The sequence below is a fragment of the Sceloporus occidentalis genome, unplaced genomic scaffold (assembly GCF_023333645.1).
Source record: "Sceloporus occidentalis isolate IW3139 unplaced genomic scaffold, rSceOcc1.0.p SCAF_39, whole genome shotgun sequence".
Taxonomy (NCBI): domain Eukaryota; kingdom Metazoa; phylum Chordata; class Lepidosauria; order Squamata; family Phrynosomatidae; genus Sceloporus; species Sceloporus occidentalis.
The window spans coordinates 8,097,885-8,108,781 of NW_028317019.1; the positions used below are offsets into that span (position 1 = coordinate 8,097,885).

Genomic DNA, 10,897 nt, shown 5'->3' on the forward strand with positions numbered 1-10,897 from the left:
AACACATAATCAGAAATTCAGTCTTTAAGTCAGAGCTGCCCTCCCCAAACCAAACATTAAAACCCCAAAACCTAAAACATCACACTCGTCCAAACCTTGCCCCCACCTCCAATTCCCACAGTCTATGTCCCACAGATAACAAGGCCCCCTTTGCCATTCCCACAAACTAGCCCTTTCTGTTAATGCCTGTCCCCAACTTTCTTCAGCCAACATCGAACACATTCCAAATGCTATCATTCCCATAACTGTTCTAACCAGCTGCAGCCAATCCCACCCCTCTGTTTAACTAACCTATTCCACCACCATGATCCCCACTCAAATTTATAAACGAAAGCAATAATCTATAATAAAGGCAATTAAAATAACAAAATATAATTGAAAAACATAAACAAGCATATGGACACACAAACCTAACACACGAAATCACAAGGGCTTTTTCTTATCACCACAAGATTTAAAATATATTCTTTGTTTTGCTTCTTGATAAATATAATGCTAGTTCATTTCTGGGATTTTTGTGGCTTCTCTCCTGTGTGGACTCTCTGATGTCTCACTAGGTTTGACTTCGAAGAAAAACATTTCCCACAATGCTGGCATTTGTATGGCTTCTCTCCTGTGTGGACTCTCTGATGTCTCACTAGGTGTGCCTTTGAAGAAAAACATTTCCCACAATGCTGGCATTTGTGTGGCTTCTCTCCTGTGTGGACTCTCTGATGTCTTTCTAGGTTTGACTTTGAAGAAAAACATTTCCCACAATCCTGGCATTTGTTTGGGTTCTCTCCTGTGTGGACTCTCTGATGTGCCAATAGGTATGACTTGGAAGAAAAACATTTCCAACAACGCTGGCATTTGTATGGCTTCTCTCCTGTGTGGACTCTCTGATGTGCCAATAGTTGTGACTTCTGAGAAAAACATTTCCCACAATGCTGGCATTTGTATGGCTTCTCTCCTGTGTGGACTCTCTGATGTGCCAATAGGTGTGACTTCTGAGAAAAACATTTCCCACAATGCTGGCATTTGTATGGCTTCTCTCCTGTGTGGACTCTTCGATGCATGACAAGGACTGACTTGTAGGCAAAACACTCCCCACAATGTTGGCATTTGTATGGCTTCTCTCCTGTGTGGACTCTCTGATGTCTCACTAGGTGTGCCTTTGAAGAAAAATATTTCCCACAATGCTGGCATTTGCATGGCTTCTCTCCTGTGTGGACTCTCTCGTGAGTGACAAATTCTTCTGTAAAGGAGGACAATGACAGACAAGACTGAATCTCAGTGTTAAGAGAGGAAAGGGTTACGCCAAGATTTAGCCCCACGTTTATCCCTCCCTATTTGAGATTAAATTAATAATGTTGGTGTGAGTGACCTGAGCATGACCCTGTTCTGGATGCCCCAAATCCATATAATGACTGTATCCTTACTCAGAGCTACCAAAGAAGAAATTGAAGGGGAACTGTCATGAGGAAATCAGTAGAAGCAGATAGTCAGGCATTTGAAAAATATTCCAATATATATATGTAAAAATACTTTGATTGAAAAGTGGCATCATTTCCTGTGAGACTGCCATAGAGTCTTGAGTCAGAGCACATGGCATGATGCAAGCTAACTGCAGAGGATGCTTCATGCTGTGTGGCACCAGGACATGACTCACAACCAATACAGTATACAGCTCACATGCGGATTGATGTGGGTTGGAGTTGTGTGTACAAGAGATTGTGAAGTTGATGGAAGTTGGAGAGGAGAGCTGGTACATATTTGTTTTCTATTGCAACTCAAGCTAAAGAACCTCCAAGGACTTGGAGGAAATCAACTGGGTCTGTGAGTTATTTTTAAGTGTGGAGAGTGGTTAATGCATTGCCAATGCCTATATCTGGAGATTTGCTACTGTACTCTGCTATGTTATTATTGAACTCTGGGAGTGTCGCCTTCAGACTGTGCTATACATTGGCTTTGAATGGGACCAGAATTCAGACCAGAATTCAGAGCCAAGAAGGACCTGAGAGCCAGTGTGATAATCCTTTCTGGCTGAAGTATTTCCACCAAGCACCCATTTCATTTAATTCAGTTTCAGACAATTCTTTCCCCACCCAGGAAACATGCTAAAGCAATTCCAAGTTATGGAACAACTTGCCGGAGGAGATCCGTCTTAACACCACCTTGGATGCTTTCAAGAAAGGACTTAAGACGGATCCCTTCCGGCAGGCTTACCCAGCTGACCTCTTGTAAAGAACTTAAGGAAAAATCCCACTTCTGATCACAAATGTGCATTTTAAATGATGTTTTTATTTGTCCCAAATTGAGTTTTAAGCGTTTTGTTGTTTTACTGTGTGTAAATTGGATGCTATTGTTGTTTTGTGGCTATTTTACGGTTGTAATACCGCCTCGCTCCATTGAGAGAGGCGGGTAAATACAAATAAAACTTATTATTATTATCAGTATAATCTGTGAGGTTGGTGGCTGCCTCCCAATCTTCAAGGCCCCTCTCCTGGCCCTTCCCAGAGGTCCCTTTCTCTCCGCACAGAGCTAGGAAATCCTGGCTTTGCTCCTGCCTTCCCCTCCTGGCTCCCATAGGCCTAGAATCATAGAGATGGAAGAGACTACGAGGGCCATCCAGTCCAACCCCATTCTGCCATGTAGGAATCAAAGCATCCCTGACAGATGGCCATCCAGCCTCTGTTTGAAGATCTCTAAGAAAGGAGACTCCACCAAAATCTCAGAGGGAGTTTGTTCCATTGTCGAACAGACCTTACTGTCAGGAAGTTCCTTCTAATGTTGAAGTGGAATCTCTTTTATTGCAGTTTGCATCCACTGTTTCGTGTTCTAGTCTCTGGAGCAGCAGAAAACAAGCTTGACATTCCTTCAAATATTTAAACAGGGCTATCATATTACCCCTTAACCTTCTCTTCTCCAGGCTAAACATCCCTAGTTACCCAAGTCGTTCCTCATAGTTTCCAAATCCTGCACCATTTTAGTCGCCCTCCTTTGGAGATGCTCCAGTTTCTCCACATCCTTTTTGAATTGTGGTGCCTAGAACTGGACACAATATTCCAGGTGAGGCCTGACCAAAGCAGAATACCATGGCACTATTACTTCCCTTGATCCTGACACTATACTTCTATTGATGCAACCTAAAATCGCAATGGCCTTGTTAGCTGCCGCATCACACTGTTGACTCATGTTCAACTTGTGGTTTACTTGGACTCCTAGATCCCTTTCACACGTAGTTTCATTCAGCCAGGTGTCCCCCATCCTATATCTGTGCCTTTCATCCCCCTCTTAAGCCTGATCCCTTTCCCTTTTTCCCTCTGCTCTCCAACCTTTCCTCTTGCCCATCTGCACTGCTTCAGTATTTCACCTTCACCATCTCTTTCCTGCCTTTCTGTTTTTCACATTCGCTCCTTCGCTCGATCATAGACACACACCCATTTATGTGATGCATAAAAGGGACACTTTGAGGTTCATTTGTTGAGAAAGGCAGGATAATCCATATACAAATTACTCATTGGGAAAGGCAAAGCAAGGGGGCTGGGACCTGGGCTTCTGTTTTGGTGAGGATCAAGCACCAGGGAGCAGTATTAAGACATCTCTAAGACAGGGATGGGCTACTGTTGGGGATTGGGGGTGTCACATAGGCCCCCTGGGGATCTCAGGGTCAACCACACATTGTATTGCCTTAAAATAGGAATAAAGTTTTGTGCCTCAGTATCCCATTGCATCCCTTTGGGGAAGTGAAGCAGAACCTCAAAAGGCTGGAAGAGGGCCAAAAAATGAAACATACTCAGAGATGTGCTACCATTTCAATGAGAAATGCATTACTAGTAATCTCCATGCTGTATTCCTACAAAATCCTAGGATTGGTGAGATATCTGGGGGCAGAACTTAGTTTCAGAATTAAAAAGTCCTTTGCTTCCACCAAAAGGTTTATTGAGAAACTCAGGCAGAAGGGTCCATTAATAAGTCTAAGCTGTCTCTGAAGTGTCTAAACCTTTTCCCTCCGTCATTAACTACCTTCACACTCCTCCCTTTTCCTCCCCTTCAGCCCCTAACCAGCCTGGCTGCCAAGGTACCGCTTGCCTTCTTCTTTCACCGTTCACATACGACTCTCCCCCTGGGGGCATGTCTTCCACCCAAAACTCACAAACCAGTCAGCTAAGAGCCTCCACAACTGCTTCCCTTCCCCGAAGCCATTCTAGGCCCCATTATACTTACCAACTACTTAAAACTACTAGCATTTAAACTACTAACAATCCCCCGTAAACCCTAATACCATTCTGGATGAACCACAGAACCTGCTTCTGACAATTGGCAGTTTACAATACAGTATTTAGAATCCTTATAAAGTGGAGAGCAATAGTGCCTCACTAAACTACTAATTCAAATATTCTACAGGATGTTGCTATCACAATTAAACTACGCTTCAAAGGGATCTAGGACTCCTAGTAGACCACAAGTTGAACTTGGACCAACAGTGTGATGCGGCAGCTAAAAAGGCCAATGTGATTCTAGGTTGCATCAATACGAGTATAGTTTCTAGATCAAGGTAAGTAATAGTGAAGCTCTATTCAGCTTTGGTCAGGGTTTACTTGGAATAATCCTGTGTCCAGTTCTGGCCTCCGAAATTCAAAAAGGATGTTGACAGGTTGGAACATTCCCAGAGGAGGGCAACCAAAATGGTGAAGGATCTGGAAACCATCAAGCCCTATGAGGAATGGCTTAGAGAGCTGGGTATGTTTACCCTGGAGAAAAGAAAATTAACAGCGGATATGATATCCATGTTTAAATGTTGGAAAGGGTTGTATTGAGGATGGAGCAAGCTTGTTTTTTGCTGCTACAGAGAAAAAGAGAAAACACAGTGGATGCAAACGACAGAGAAAGAGGTTCCACCTAAACATTAGGAGGAACTTTGGGACAGTAAGAGCTCTTCGACAGTGGAATATACTTCCTTAGAGTTTGGTGGAGTTCTCTTCTTTGGAGGTCTTTAAACCAAGGCTGGATGGTGCTTGGAATGTATATTCCTGCATGGCAGAAATGGACTGAACTGGATGGCCCTTGTTGTCTATTCGAACTCTGTGATTCTATAATGCTAATGGATTCCGGTTCCTTACCCACAGAGGCCACATTCTGATAATTCTCCATCATTATATAATTGTACATAAGTCTCTGCTTCTTCGTCAACAGTTTCCATTCATCCTCAGTGAAATATACTGCCACATCCGCAAAGGTCACCTGCAACAGAAAATAGCCCTCATCCAGAGAGTGACTAAGCCAAAGGGGAGGAAAGCACATGGTGCATCCAAATAGTATTTGATCACTTTAGAATTCAGTCCAGGAAATAAACTTTAAATTCTGTCAGCAAAATAAAAGCTACTGCCTTTGAGATCCAGTTTGTCTCGAATCTTTTTGATATTAATACACAATATAATTTAGACCATGGCTGGGATATTGATGATAGATTAGGATACTGACTATCCCCACACATACAGTACATTTAGCCAACAAAGAATTATGGTGCATTTAGACATTTCTTGACACATTTCAGAAGCAAACATCATTTTTAATAACAGTTCTGGGGAGCACTCTGGGCTTGAGGGCCATTGGGCCCACCCCATATTAAGATCCAGAGATGTTCTCCCATAGCCCCCAATATTTCACAGATTGTAAAAGCAAGACACATGTGGACAAGCAACCCAGAAGGCAGTAAAGATGGCCAAAGTTGTTTATGAGGAAGATCACACAAGCTAGGAAGGGCACAGCAGTTTGCCTTTGCATCAGCCTCCTGGGAAGGGCCATATCCTGCCTCCTTCTTTCCTCTCCTCTCCCCACTTTTGAGTTGGTGAGGTGCAAACTCAATTGCACTCAGGAACTGAAGAGAGCTGAGAACGGGAAAATTGGTAGGAGGAGAGGGCAACCGGGAAATTTTTAAAAGCCCCTGAAGTAGTGGGGTGACACAGGATTAAGCAGGACGTTCTCTGACAAACTGGGACAGTATCGTATCTGCTTCCTTTCATAAACTGGCCCAGCAATGACACAGATGAAGCTAATAGGATAGTGACTCACCAAAGAGCTGTTGTACCTCGGCATCCTCTTTCTGTTGGAGCCCAACTCCCTCCACTTGGCCTCTGTGTCAGCCATCAGGTGGGCAGGGGGTCCTGGTGGCCCTGCACTTGGTCACTTACAGCAAGAGAGGCCCCAAAGCCGGGTCCAAGGGGTCCAAGATGAAGTTCCTGAGAAAAGAGACCAGGGTTAGGATTGGCTTGGCAAGAAACACTGCAGCACTCAAAGACACAGAGAACAGCATCCTGCTGGTTACATATGCAGGTGACATATGCCTCCTTTGGGTCAATGCAGAGGTGGGCATCCCCTTCCTCCCATCTGGACCTAGCACAGATTCACTGCAGCTCTCATACACAACAGATACTCCATGCCTTCTTAGAGTGATGGGGGATTAAGGGATGAGGAATTGAAGATGGCCCTGTTAATGTCCCATAGCTAGATGTGAAATGAGTGGCCATGGAGGGCAGAAGGTGACAATGCCTAGGAAGCTCCTCTGAGTCCCAGCCCTAGGAATGAGTGGCAGGAGTTAGTCCAGGGGGTTGAGGGGGCCTCCTTTCGCAAAGGTGGAGGCAAGGACTGGTGGGACCCTCCCCAGCTAGGGCCCAAAGGGAGGGTCTCTTTCCCCACCTCTCTCTCCCAGCCCCCAAAGCCCAGCCTCCCCACTGGCCCTGAGTCCCCTGCCTCCCCTTCCTTAGAGCCTCACAGGCCCCTCCCTCCCTCCCTCCCTTCCTTCCCCCCAAAATGGAGGATCAGAGGCACAAAGGGACACACAGTCCTCTTTTTGGCCCATGGAACCTGGCCTCCTTCTCGCTCTGGAGCCTCAGAGAGAGAAAGAGGAACCTCTGTTCTGTTGGGGTGTGTGGAAAGATGCGCTGTGTCCACCACAACCACCTGCAGAGTTGAACCACATTGACAGGACGCCAGGGAGAAGGAATCTGTGGAAATGTCTGCAAAGGTATTCTGGTCAAGAAGGAAATATTCCTTCACCACTGCAAACGGACATGAGCTCCAGGCTTGAGAAATAACTACAGAACAAGCCTTCACTCTTCATGAGGACTTTAATCTTCGTTTGCAATATTTACAATATATATATACACAGTGTATTGGACAACCGTCTCTAATACACACTATTTACACAACCAACAATAATAACACAACCTGTGACGCAGCCACAGTAACACCATCCACAGAGAGGCAGTTGCTCTCACACACCAACTGTCTCACTCTGTCTCTCAGTGACAGTTAGGAAGGACAGTTGACAGTTGCATCAACATTCCAATGATGCACTGTTCGAATGCTGACACATATAACTGCCACTAGAGCTGTATATAACTTGCACAACAGCTCCACCTAGTGGCCACATCCATGTCATTTCCTGACATGTTCAACTGAGGCTTCAGAGAATGTTCCGGAACATAGATTCATAGAATTGGAAGAGACCACAAGGGCCATCCAGTCCAACCCCTGCCATGCAGGAAATCTCAATCATAGCATTATTCCCCACAGTCACAAGCAGCACAAAATGTCTACCAGAACACAAAATGGCTGACAGAAGCAAAAAAGTCCACCGGGACACAAAATGGCCTCCAGGACACAAAATGGCTCCCTCTGCCTCACTGCTTGGCAGTTGGCAGTTTGAGGCCTTCAGAGAACTCAAAATGCAGGATGAAAGGGCCCCAAAGTCGGAAGGGACCCCAAACAGGATTTCCAAACTTAACAACACCTAAAAATTAACCTGATGCTTCCATTGAAGTAGAAACCTGATCCCTCTCCCTCACTACAATCAACAGTGAAAGATATTAATATTAATATTATGAATGCCCATTGTCCACAACTCAGCTGAGGTCTTGACCGGTCAGGGAGGCCAGTCCAGCTGAGGGTGGCCTCCATCCGTCCTCCTTTCCTTCTGCATTCCTCCTCTTTTCCCCAGCATCAGCCCCTTTCCCAAGAAGGCTGCATCCGCACTATAGAAATAAGGCACTTTGACAACGCTCTCAGTGCTAGGGAATCCTGGGATTTTACCTTTGGGACACTTAGCCTTCTCTGCCAGAGAGCTCTTGTGCCACAACGAACTACAAATCCCAGGATCCCATAGGATGGAACCAGGAGAGTTAACACACTTTAGAACTGGATTATTTCTGCAGTGCAGATACAGCCTGAGTCGGTTTCAAATGGGTAGAAGCACCTATGTCTTGTTTTTACCCTCCTAATAATGGTTTTCCTTTAAAAAAATAAGTAGTTTGTTTTAGTCTCTAATCCTTATTTTTGTTGTTCTTGTTTGTTTCTATGTTTGTTTGTTTCATTCTTGGTAATATGAGTTATTCTGGTCTGTCTCCTTCTTTCTTGCCTGAAAATCTATTAATAAGGAAACTGGGGAGGCTTTTAAAACCTCCCAAAGGAGCCACTTTTGGCCTTTTTTGGGGAACTAGCCTCCTCTTAGAAGCCAAAGCCCAATAATTGTGAAGAATAAGAATGAGGCTTGTATTAAAACTATCCTCCCCATTTCTGATCCCTTTTAAAACCCATGTTCCCCAGAAGGAGAAGAGCTGCGTAAGAAAACCCTCTCAGAAAAGAGACACAAAAGACACCCAAAGAGACACACTTCCTTCCTTTTGGCCCTTGGAGCCTGGCCTCCTTCTCTCTCTGGAGCCTCAGGAGAGAAAGAGAAGCCTCTGTTCAACTGAGGCCTCAGAGAAGGTTCCGGAACATTATTCCTTACAGTCACAAGCAGCACACAAAATGGCCTCTGGAACACAAAATGGCCGCCTCTGCCTCAGTGCTTGGCAGTTGGAGGCCTTCAGGGAACCCAAAATGGAGGATGAAAGGGGCCCAAAGTCAGAATGGACCCCAAACAGGATTTCCAAACCTTGGCAACACCTGAAATGCCAAACTAAAAGTACATTCCCAGAGTTCCAGAACACTGAGCCATGGCAATTGCAGTGGTGCAAAACAGGAATGCCCAGGGAGGTGGCATTGATGATGATTAAGGGGTGGTGGCAGCCTGATAATATCATCATCACCATCACCATCACCACTTCCGTTGCTCCAGTGTGAGAGCCACCATTAAAAGCATTAAAAACCCACTTGGGGATCCGATTCACACTCTCCCTCCTTCAGAGAGAGTGGCCCATGCCTGGAAGGCCTGCTGGGCCTCCTTCCTCCCCTCCATGGGGGCAGTGGCCAAAGCAAAGTAGACCCAAGCCAGGCCCAGCCAGCCCTCAGCACAGCAGTGAATCCTACCGCTTCCAGGCCTTGTCCCTCTGCTGCCACTCTACTCTACTCTACTCTACTCTACTCTACTCTACTCTACTTCCTTCCTTCCTTCCTTCCTTCCTTCCTTTTCTCTCTCTCTCTCTCTCTCTCTCTGTCTGTCTGTCTGTCTGTCTCTGTCCCCTTCTCTGCTCCTCGCTCCCTCTTCCGCGCGCAGAGCTAAATAGAGGCAGAAGCTCCTCCCCTTCTTCATTCTGGCCAATGGGGGAAGAGGAGCTGGAAGACCCCGCCCCCTGCCCCACCCTCACAGGCTCCTCCTGCAGTTAATATGGAAGGCAGGCAGTGTTGCCAACAAGCCTCGAAGATAATTCCCCGAACGTTTGGCCAAAACTCACCAAATCCCCCCAATATCTCACCAAATACTTATTTCAACTCTCAAAAGTACCATTAAAACCAACCACCAAAATCACACCAAAGGCTCTGAAAAGGACCCATTTTGGTGTGAAAGTCACCAGATTGGCAACACTGAGGGACCCTGGAGCCCCAGCCACACGGACACTGGCCAAAGACACACATTCCCAAAGCCTAAGACCCATGAGATGGCAACACTATGCAGGGTTTTGTGTATCTTTTCAGAGAGGGTTTTCTTATTACAAAGCTCTGCTCTTTCTGGGGAACATGGGTTTTAAAAGGGATCAGAAATTGGGAATATAGTTTTAATAAAAGCCTTATTATTATATTTCATAAAAATTGGTCTTTGGCTTCTAAGAGGACGATTGCCCCCCAAACAAGGCCAAAAGTGGTTCCTTTGGGAGGTTTTAAAAGTCTCCTCAGTTTTCTTATTAAGACATTTTTATGCATGAAGGAAGTTGACAAACTAGACCATCTCATATTACCAAGAATGAATCAAACAACAACAAAAATAAGGATTAGACAGAAAAACAAAGTGCTTATTTTTTGAAAAGTAAAACCATTATTAAAAAGGAAAAACCAGACTTGGGTGCTTCAACCCTTTTACAACCAACTCAGGCTGTATCTGCACTGCAGAAATATTCCAGTTCGAAACTGTGTTAACTCTCCTGGCTTCATCCTGTGGAATCCTGGGATTTATAGTTTGTTGCAGCACCAGAGATCCAGAGCCACCCCAAGATAAGCCTCTCCGGGGCTCTCCTGGCCCTCCTTTGCTTGAGAATACTGACTGTCTCAGGGAGTCTCTATATTAGAGCATCAGGAAAACCTTTAGGTATTGTTAAGGTTGGGAATTCCTGTTTGGGGTCGCTTCCGACTTTAGGGACCTTACAATCTTCATTATGGGTTTCCTGAAGGCCTCAAACTGCCAACTGCCAAGTGCTGAGCAGAGGAAGCCATTTTGTGTTCTGGCAGACATTTTGTGTTCCAGCGGCCATTTTGAGACTGGCCCATTGTGACTTCATTCTGATGCTCCTTACTTGAAGCATGTATACTGTCCCATTGTGATCTCAGGCTGATGCTTCTTGCCTGAAGGATTGACTATGGCCCATTGTGACTTCAGGCTGATGCTTTATGGACTGAGATTGGCTAATAGACAGGACTGTTGTGATTCAAGGCTTCTGCTACTTACCTGAAGGATTAAGACTGGAATGAGACTGGCCCATTG

At 45.3% G+C, this 10,897-nt stretch overlaps 1 protein-coding gene across 1 annotated transcript; it reads right to left on the reverse strand.

Annotated features, from left to right (window-relative positions):
* Positions 1 to 454: 454 nt before the first annotated feature.
* On the reverse strand, positions 455 to 6,420 carry LOC149290519 (uncharacterized). The gene is made up of 3 exons (XM_089489359.1): positions 6,416 to 6,420; positions 6,055 to 6,116; positions 455 to 1,234 (listed from the first exon to the last, which is right to left on the reverse strand). Exons 1-3 carry the CDS (start codon positions 6,418 to 6,420, stop codon positions 501 to 503), a joined length of 801 nt encoding a protein of 266 aa, XP_089345485.1. The 3' UTR covers positions 455 to 500.
* Positions 6,421 to 10,897: the final 4,477 nt, after the last annotated feature.

Excerpts from the sequence above, each read along its gene's own strand:
- LOC149290519 (XM_089489359.1), bottom strand. Across the intron at positions 1,235-6,054 it reads CGAGGTACAACAGCTCTTTG|AAGAATTTGTCACTCACGAG; the intron begins GTGAGTCACTAT and ends CCTCCTTTACAG.